The following is a 10,662-nucleotide window of genomic DNA, read 5'->3' on the forward strand; positions in this document are numbered from 1 at the left end:
TTAAAAAAATTTTGCTATTTATTTATTTTTGTTGCAATTGCTTTTGGCAATTTCACCATGAGATCTTTGCCCATGCCTAAGTCCTGAATGGTATTGCGTAGATTTTCTTCTAGGGTTTTTATAGTTTTGGGTTTTACATTTAAATCTTTAATACAACTTGAGTTAATTCTTGTATGAGGTGTAGGGAAAGAGTCCAGTGTCAATTTTCTGCACATGGCTAGCCAATTCTCCCAGCACCATTTACTAAATAGGGAATCCTTTTCTCATTGCTTTGTCAGGTTTGTCAAAGATCAGATGGTTGTAGTTGTGTGGTCTTATTCTGAGTTCTCTATTCTGTTCCACTGTTCTATGTGTCTGTTCTTGTACCAGTGCCATGCTGTTTTGGTTATTGTAGCCTTGTAGTATAGTTTGAAGTCTGGTAACATAATGCCTCCAGCTTTGTTCTTTTTGCATAGGATTTCCTTGGCTATTCGGACTCTTGTTTTGTTCCATATGAATTTTAAAATATTTTCTAATTTTATGAAGAATATCAATGGTAGTTTAATGGGAACAGCATTGAATCTATAAATTACTCTGGGCAGTATGGCCATTTTCACAATATTGATTTTTTTCTATCCATGAGCATGGAATGTTTGTCCATTTTTTGTGTCCTGTCTGATTTCTTTGAGCAGTGGTTTCTGCTAGGAATCCAGGCTAGAACCACTGAGCCCAGCCTCCTTCTTATGTCTTTGCACTTTAATAGCTTAGCTCCCCAAAGCCCAGCTCTTTTAACTTGTGCTGCTCTTGGTGGATTCAACGGTGGTTGTGGTGGTAGTAGATGATTCCAGAGAAGAGACTTTACGGTGTTACAACCTGGGCTTCCTTACTCCATTTGCTTCTTCCTAAATAACATTATTTCTCTATCTTCCTCCCCCCACCTCCATCTACACTTCTGTCCTAGATATATTTTCTAGGAACCTTTCTTCCTCTTAGTTTTAGTCACATAAACCTTAGTGTATATAGGAGGAAGAGAAAGCAGTAAACTCTGTGTCTGGCTAGCTCAGTTGCACCTGTTTTTATACTTCTCACTTCTTTTATGCTTTTATACTTCTCTAGCTGGACTCTGGAACGACCATTATGTTATCTGGTATTTTGTGGCTGTTAATGATTTGGCAAGAGAGCAGGCAATGACTGATCCAGATCTTTGTGGTGGGGAGAATAACACAACTCAAAAGCCTCAAAAGCTCTTACTCAACTCATTATCTCAATTTTGATGCTCAGCAATCTGTACTGGGCATCTATTTCCTTTTATCACCAGGATACAATTGCCTTCTTTCCTGAGAGGATTCTTAGTCTTGACTTTATTCATATCTGTACACCCCTTTTTTACTTCTCCAACTTTTCAAGGAGTTGGCTGAAGTAGGAAGCAAACAGGCTCCTGAAATATGCTATCTTGTCCCTGAAAGACTGTCTGCTTCTGGGACACCCAGTTTCATGATTCGTAACAGGAAAATCTCAGAACTTCTATGTATATGGACTAATTAGATTAGTCTCATCTCTATTATTTTAGGGTCTTGCCGCTGGCTGGGCTCAAGAATGATCTATAATTTTAGGATCTTCATTGAAGTTGAAATATGCCAGAATCAACTGGGTTATTAGCACTTTACCTGCTCAGAATAAACCCTGTCTGGTTGAGGGTATGATCTTGTAGTTACCAAATTTTTTGCAGAAAAGAATCTTAACTTAGGGCATTGATCTTCCTAGTCTTAAGATGGAGCAGAGATCAGGCTTGTGTGTCTAGTTATGGTCTCACTGGTTGGCCCTAGCTACCACTGTTCCAGGTTGTGATTCACAGGTGGGGGATTGGCTTTGTCTATAAGATGGACATGGTAGGTATGCAGAGGGTAATAACAGGTGCCAGGATAGGTTTTCCTACTTCAGTGCAGGTTTAGTTTGGATGCCTGAAAAAATTCAGAGGTGAAGTGGTCAACCTGTAAATCTTACAGCTAAGCTGATCATGGCCATGCCAAACCTTGTAGCATTATATGCAGAAGATTTGGGAACCTGTGTTTGGATAATCATTTTTTGGTAGCTGAAACACAGTCACTGGACTGAAGTTGAGGATTCTTTTCCAGAAGGACTGATTATAATCAAGTCAAATAGCAATGACAGCGGTCCATATAATTACTCCTAAACAGGGACCAGGTTGGGAGGTAATTAAACTAATTGAGGGACTTGAATCAGGAAACACAACAAAGAAAAATTTGTTATGAGTGCAGGGACATTTCACATAAGTGTGCAGTTTTCTCCTAGGTTTGATTTCAAGATCAAAAGGGAGTATAGGTTTGGTACTTTGGTCCCACTAACCAGTTCAATTTGACAGGGTAGGTGATGCAAACCTGTGCAGACTTGTCAAATCTGAAACAGTTTAGCAGTTTAGGATAAATGAAGCTAAGTGTGCATATGTAAGGGATGGCTCAGGAGTGAGGGGGAAATCAATGGATGGGACCAGCTGACATTTCAGTTGTGCAAATCTAGATAAGACAAGTGGAGAGAAATTAAGAGAGCCAGGGCTGACAGAAAGACTCTTTCATTCTAATGATCATACAGTTAATTTCTAGGAAAGATAAAACTAGGGTCAGGAAAATAGCAAACAGATGGAAGCTTAAAGTATTATGGAAATATTACAAAGATTTCAAAATCAGTCTGAATTTTCTTGTATCTTTATTTCGGATGGTGCAGCAGACAACTTCATGAGTTCACTCCTCTCACCTCCTGTTTAAGCAAAGGAAAGAAAAACCCAAATCGGTGTTACAGGTTTCGGAAGGTCTCCCTGGGTTAATGTAGGTCATTTTTTATCCTAGGGAAAGCACAGAGGAGGCCTTCTATCTCAATGTTTCCCTTATTTTGTTGATTAATCTTTCACTTTTTCATTCACTTAACACTTAATCATTGCTTAGTATGTGCCAGGCACTGCAAAGATCCACTAGGAATATAAAATAAACAAAACAACATTTCTGCTTTCTAGTTACTTCCAAGGCCACTCTCCAGCCAGTTCTCCTGGAAATCAGCCAAACCACAGCCCTGTTAGGCACCATTGACCTTCTATTTCCAATGATGAGGAAATAGTCAAGCATGGGCTGGGAGCTTAGTTGTATAAAGCAGCAAGTTGCTATGGAGAGTTCAAAGGTATAAGAGTGCAAGATTTGTTTTGGGTGACCTTGTCCGTGTAAGATGGTCAAGACCATTGTGACTGTCAGCTCTGGTTAGAAACCTTGCTATACCATTTAATAATGTGACCTCGAGATGCTTGGTTACTTGTACTGTACTTGGTTTCTTCATCTGTCACATAAAAATAATGATATACATCTACCTTGATACTTTTTTTTTTTTTTTTTTTTGAGATGGAGTCTCGCTCTGTCTCCCAGGCTGGAGTGCAGTGGCATGATCTTGGCTCACTGCAAGCTCCACCTCCCGGGTTCACATTATTCTCCTGCCTCAGCCTCCTGAGTAGCTGGGACTACAGGCGCCCGCCACCACGCCTGGCAAATTTTTTTGTATTTTTGGTAGAGACGGGGTTTCACTGTGTTAGCCAGGATGGTCTCGATCTTCTGACCTTGTGATCTGCTGGCCTCAGCCTCCCAAAGTACTGGGATTACAGGCGTGAGCCACCATGCCCAGCCCTACCTTGATATAATTTTAAATTATATCAATATATGTTAATTGCTTAGTGCAGTGCCTGACACACAGTAATTGTCCAATAGATGGTGGCTATTATTTTCTCTCTGGACATTTGATTTCCTAACTGCAAAATGAGCAAATGATCCTGACAGCCCACCCAAATGTGTTTTTTTTTTTTTTAGATGGAGTTTTGCTCTTATTGCCCAGGCTGGAGTGGAGTGCAATGGACGGCACGATCTTGGCTCACTGCAACCTCTACCTCCCAGGTTCAAGCGATTATCCTGCCTCAGCTTCCCAAGTAGTTGGGATTACAGGCATGTGCCACCATGCTTGGCTAATTTTGTATTTTCAGTAAAGATGGGGTTTCTCCATGTTGGTCAGGCTGGTCTCAAACTCCTGACCTCAGGTGATCCGCCCACCTCGGCCTCCCAAAGCGCTGGGATTACAGGCATGAGCCACTGCACCCGGCCAACCCAACTGTTAAAACTTTTTATTAGAGCAATCCTCCCTCTTCCCACTCCAAGCAAGGTTAGCCCCTGATCAATTTTCTCTGCCTTAGGATGTCAAAACCTCTTCTTTTACTACCCCCAAGGACCAAGGACAGGATTAGATTCCTTACGGTGGTTTGTATTTTGCAACACAGGCTACTTCACATTCTATTTTAAGCTTGAAGTTGTTAAGGTTGCCATTACAGCCGGAGAAGACAAAAGTTTCACATCTTTTGGAGGTTCTGTTGTAGAAATATCTAAAGTGAACTTCATAGCAGCTTCCAAAATTCATGTCCAATTTGCAGGGATCTGCATGAGAGGTTCCCATTGAGTTAGTGGGAATTGGTTAGGACTCAGCAGGAGAACTTGTCTTTATGGGCCCTTAAAAATTCCTACGTTTAGCCTGGAACTATTCTCATATTCAAGGACTCTGAAAGACATGTGGTTTTCTCTTGGAGTTAGAGTTACTTGGAAAAGTTGCCCTTGCACAATGCAAATTGGTTACAATTCCAGGTTGTTGTCATGAGCAGTGTATTGGAAAAGGAGAAGTAGTGATTAGTGAAAAAGGAGGTTCCACCACTAGCTTGTGCAGGGCGATGAGGTTCCCTACATTTCATATCTTAACAGTTTATTAAAGTACAGTATCCTCCTGCTTCCCTACATCATCTTCCTTTCCTTTTAATTGCCCACATAGGACATGCAATTCAGAGTGCCTCCTCCCCAGTTTTCATACATTCACTATACTACCTATACTTCAAAATTTAGGTAACCGTGACTGCTGCTATCCTCAAAGCACGATGCATACTAAAATGCTAAAATGCATAACCTTGGGGTGATGCTCTTTCATCCTCATACCCCGTCATCTTCTCCTTTCTTGCCTTCTCAGAGGCAAACCCTCTGGTTTTTATTGTTAAGAGTTGGGTAGTAAGTGGTTGGAACAGCCACAATCATGGTTGTATTGACAATCCACCTTACTCAAGCAGCCAGCCTGGAATTTACTTTCTGGTAAAGTTATATGCATAATCTTATTTCATACTCACAAATACCCTCTGCAGCAGGCACTTTTCTGATCTTCATTTTACACACGGGGAAACTGAGACTAAGAGAATAATAAGTGGTTGAGTGACTTGTCCAAGGGCATGCATCTGCTAAGTGAACAGGTCCAGAACTTGGAGTGTCTGACTTATGGTATAAACTGTGCTACTTTCTCGTCCCCCAGAAGTGCTGAGACTTCACACACTATCTATGGAAGAAAGTCTCATTGCCTCTCACATTTACATTGTGAGCTCCTCTAAACAGGAATCATCTGTCCGAGAGTTCTGTATATGTCCATAGCCCAGATACTGAAAATGTCTTAATTTGCTCTGTCTCCAACCCCCTTTCTCTCTCATCCCAATACATACTCTTCAATGGTCTGGGATCTTTGAAATTTGTCACAAAACCTCTGATTCAAAATACTTCCAGTCCTTTGGACCTCCTATAAAAGAGGTCTCCATCTGGAAAGGACTTTGTGTCATTTCTGTTTTTTCTCATCAAACATCCAAAGGACCCCTAGTGTAAGTAATGCCTGAGTCAAGAGACTAAGTGTCTATGGGTATTGCCATGAAAGGAAGACCTTCCTGGACTACCTAGATAACACGCTTTTCTCCCAGTACCTTCTCCCTCATTCATAATTGACCTTTGGATTTATTTTCTGCCTTAGCTTCATACCTTTGAGGTCTCCACATATCTTCTCAGCAATTTTATTAACACCACCCAATAATAGGGTATTCAATGAGCAGAAGATGAAGAATCGTAGAAGAAATCCCAGCTTGGCAGACTTCATGGTGCAGCAAGCAGCAGGCAGGATAGTTGTGGTATCACCTGATGTTTTATTTTGGGCTTGATACTTGAGACGGTTGAGCCCACCTACCCCAAGGGCCAGGACTGGACATTACTAGGTGTTGAGTTGAACAGTGAGTGCTTGGGTACCCAGCCATGAAGCTGAAGGCCCCAAACTGATTAGACCCTTGATAGTGAGTCCCATGTTCATCTAGAAGCAGTAGAAACTTAAGGATCAGAGCTTCTGCATATATTTAGTCATGAAGGGTAGAATCATCAGAGCAAGGAATTAAAAAAGGATTTCTTCCTTTCTCTTCTTGACCTTTTATGCACAGAAGAAACTAATCATGGCACAAGAGAAAGAGTGCAATAGCACTATAATAATAGTAACAGGGTTAGTTATAACCTAGAGTACTACTTAATTCCAGGTGCTATTTTTAAGTAATTTGTATATACTTTATCATCATATACACTCTATGAAGTCGGTACAGTTATTACCTTCATTTATAGATGAAATGGAGACAGAGATTAGGTTACATGTACAAGGTCACTCATTTATTATGTGGTAGAGACAAGATTTGAACTTGGCTTCAGAGTTTTTGTTCTTAGTCACACTACACTATGTTATCTAGGAACACGAGGACATCTTGGATCTGTTTTCTCCTAAGAGTTTTGAAATTTTGGCTTACATTTACACCCTAAAACCACCTGATATTGATTTTTTGGTAAGGTATAACATAAGGATCCTTTTTCATTTTTCAGTGGTCCCAGACCCATTTATTAATGAGTTCCTCTTCTATTTAACTACAAAATAATTTTGCTTAATTACGTGGGATTGCTTCTGAGCTCTTTATTTCACTCCACTATACACCCCAACTCCAAAGCCACACTTAATCTCTTGAACTTTGTTTAACTTAGGATTTTGTATTTTCATATAAATTTTAGTCAGTTTATCAAGTTATTCAAAAGACCTGTTTCGGGCCAGGCATGGTGGCTCATGCCTGTAATCCCAGCACTTTGGGAGGCTGAGGTCAGGAATTGGAGACCAGCCTGGTCAACATGGCAAAACCCCGTCTCTACTAAAAATACAAAAATTAGCTGGTTATGGTGGTGAGTTCCTGTAATCCCAGCTATTTGGGAGGCCGCAGCATGAGAATTGATTGAACTGGGAGGCAGAGGTTGTAGTGAGCTGGACTGTGCCATTGCACTCCAGCCTGGGTGGCAGAGCAAGACTCTGACCCAAAAAAACAAAAACAAAAAAGACCTATTTTGGATATTCATTTGAATTGCAATGGATCTACAGATCAATTGGAAAAGAATGATATCCTTAAAATATTGTCTTTGATATATATATTTCCATCTATTTTGACCTTCATTAATATTTTAAAGAAAGGTTTATGACATTTCTCATGCAGGTATGACAATCTTATTTATATTTTTAATATTGTAAATGCTGTCTTTTAAAAAAATCTTCAACTTTTATTTTAAGTTCAGCGGTACATGTGCAGGATGTGCAGGTTTGTTACATACATAAACGTGTGCCATGGTGATTTGCTGCACAGATCATCCCTACACCTAGGTATTAAGCCCAGCATTCACCAGGTATTCTTGATGTTCTCCCTCTCCCTACCACCCGCATGATGTGCTCCAAGGTGTGTTGTTCCCCTTACGTGTCCACGTGTTCTCATCATTCAGCTACCACTTGTAAGTGAGAGCATGCAGTGTTTGGTTTTCTGCCTGTGTTAGTTTGCTGAGGAGAACTGCTTCGAGCTCCATCCATATCCCTGCAAAGGACATGATCTCATTTCTTTTTATGGCTGCATAGAATTCCATGGTGTGTGTGTGTGTGTGTGTGTGTATATATCTATATCTATATCTATATCTATATCTATATCTATATCTATATATCTATATATCTATATCTCAATATCACATTTTCTTTATCCAGTCTATCATTGATGGGCATTTGGATTGATTCCATGTCTTTGCTATTGTGAATAGTGCTGCAATGAATATATGCATGCATATGTCTTTATAATAGAATGATTTATGTTCCTTTGGGTATATATGCAGTAATGGGATTATTGGGTCAGATGGTATTTCTGCCTCTAGATCTTTGAGGAATCTCCACACTGTTTTCCACAATGGTTGAACTAATGTACACTCCCACCAACAGTGTAAAAGTGTTCCTTTTTCTCTGCAACCTCTCCAGCATCTGTGTTTTTTTTTGTTTTGTTTTGTTTACTTTTTAATAATCACCATTCTGACTGGTATGAGATGGTATCTCATTGTGGTTTTGATTTTCATTTCTCTAATGATCAGTGATGTTGAGCCTTGTTTCATATGTTTGTTGGCCACATATATGTCTTCTTTTGAGAAGTGCCTGTTCATGTCCTTCGCCCACTTTTTAATGGGATTGTTTGTTTTTTCTTATAAATTTGTTTAAGTTCCTTGTAGACTCTGGACACTAGACCTTTGTCAGATGGATAGATTGCAAAAATATACTCCATTTCTGTAGGTTGTCTGTTCACTCTGATGATAGTTTCTTTTGCTGTGCAGAAGCTCTTTTAATTAGATCCCGTTTGTTTTATTAGATCCCATTTGTCAATTTTTGACAAGTTTAATTAGATCCCATTTGTCAATTTTTGCTTTTGTTGCAATTGCTTTGGTGTTTTCATCATGAAATCTTTGCCCATGCCTATGTCTTGAATGGTATTGCCTAGATTTTCTTCTAGGGGTTTTATAGTTTTGGGTTTTACATTTAAGTCTTTAATCCATCTTGAGTTAATTCTTGTATGTGGTATAAGGAAGGGGTCCAGTTTCAATTTTCTGCATATGGCTAGCCAGTTTTTTCAGCACCATTTGTTAAATAGGGAATCCTTTTCTCATTGCTTGTTTTTGTCAGGTTTGCTGAAGATCAGATGGTTGTAGATGTGCAGTCTTATTTCTGAGTTCCCTCTATTTGGTTCCATTTTTCTATGTGTCTGTTCTTGTACCAGTATCAGCTGCTTTGGTTATTGTAGCCTTGTAGTATACTTTGAAGTTGGGTAGCATGATACCTCTGGCTTTGTTCTTTTTGCTTAGGATTGTCTTGGCTGTTCAGGCCCTTTTTTTGGTTCCATATGAATTTTAAAATAGATTTTTCTAATTCTGTCAAGAATGTCAATGGTAGTTTAATGGGAATAGCATTGAATCTATAAATTACTTTGGGTAGTATGGCCATTTTCACAGCATTGATTCTTCCTATCCATGAGCGTGGAATGTTTTTCCATTTTTTTTGTGTCCTCTGTGATTTCCTTGAGCAGTGGTTTGTGGTTCTCCTTGAAGAAGCCCTTCACTTGTTAGCTGTATTCCTAAGTATTTTATTCTTTTTGTGGCAATTGTGAATGGGAGTTCATTTATGATTTGGCTGTCTGCTTGCCTGTTTTTGGTATATAGGAATGCTAGCAATTTTTGCACTCAGATTTTGTATCCTGAGAGTTTGCTAAAGTTGCTTATCAGGTTAAGATGCTTTTGGGCTAAGACAATGGGGTTTTCTACATCTAGGATTATGTCATCTGCAAATAAAGATAATTTGACTTCCTCTCTTCCTGTTCGAATATACTTTATTTCTTTCTCTTGCCTGATTGTCTTGGCCAGAACTTCCAATACTATATTGAATAAAGAGTGATGAGAGAGGGTATCCTTTCCTTGTGCTGGTTTTCAAGGGGGAATGCTTCCAGCTTTTGTCCATTCAGTATGATATTGGCTGTGGGTTTGTCATATGTGGCTCTTATTATTTTGAGGTATTTTCCTTCAATATCTAGTTCATTGAGCATTTTTAACATGAAGGGATGTTGAATTTTATTGAAGGCCTTTTCTGTGTTTATTGAGATAATCATGTGGTTTTTGTCTTTAGCTGTGTTTATGTGATGAATCACATTTATTGATTTGCATATGTTGAACTAATGTTGCATCCTGGGGATGAAGCCAACTTGATCATGGTGGATAAGCTTTTTGATGTGCTGCTGGATTTGGTTTGCCAGTGTTTTATTGAGGACTTTTGCATCGATGTTCATCAGGGATATTGGTCTGAAGTTTTCTTTTTTTGTTGTATCTCTGCCAGGTTTTGGTATCAGGATGATGCTGGCCTCATAAAATGAGTTAGGGAGGAGTCCCTCCTTTTCAGTTTTTTGGAATAGTTTCAGTAGAAATGGCACCAGCTTTTCTTTTTTCCTTTTCCTTTTTCTTTTTTCTTTTTTTTTTTTTGAGATGGAGTCTCACTCTGTCACCCAGGCTGGAATGCAGTGGTGTGATTTTGGCTCACTGCAACCTCCGCCTCCCAGGTTGAAGCGATTCTCCTTTCTCAGCCCCCACCCCTCCCCGAGTAACTGGGATTACAGGTTTGCGTCACCATGCATGGCTAGTTTTTGTATTTTTAGTAGAGACCTGCCTCAGCCTCTGATTACAGATTACAGATGTGAGCCACCAAGCCTGGCTGGTATTACAGATATGTAATTGTTGGGATTACATATGTGAGCCACCGTGCCTGGCTGGTATCAGCTTTTCTTTGTGCCCTGGTAGAATTCAGCTGTGAATCCATCTGGTCCTGGGCTTTTTTTGTTGTTGTTGTTGATAGGTTGTTTATTACTGTCTCAGTTTCAGAACTCGTTATTGGTCTATTCAGTGTTTTGATTTCTTCCTGGTTCAGTCT

The 10,662-nt window shown here is 39.6% G+C and overlaps 1 protein-coding gene across 1 annotated transcript; it reads right to left on the bottom strand.

Moving 5' to 3' along the window:
• Positions 1-2,685: 2,685 nt before the first annotated feature.
• Positions 2,686-6,000, bottom strand: SPINT4 (serine peptidase inhibitor, Kunitz type 4). The gene is made up of 3 exons (XM_003253653.3): positions 5,859-6,000; positions 4,280-4,457; positions 2,686-2,754 (listed from the first exon to the last, which is right to left on the bottom strand). The coding sequence occupies exons 1-3, from the start codon at positions 5,971-5,973 to the stop codon at positions 2,748-2,750; spliced, it is 300 nt and encodes a 99-aa protein (XP_003253701.1). The 5' UTR covers positions 5,974-6,000; the 3' UTR covers positions 2,686-2,747.
• Between the last annotated feature and the right edge of the window lie 4,662 nt (positions 6,001-10,662).

Source organism: Nomascus leucogenys, chromosome 13, assembly GCF_006542625.1.
Source record: "Nomascus leucogenys isolate Asia chromosome 13, Asia_NLE_v1, whole genome shotgun sequence".
Taxonomy (NCBI): domain Eukaryota; kingdom Metazoa; phylum Chordata; class Mammalia; order Primates; family Hylobatidae; genus Nomascus; species Nomascus leucogenys.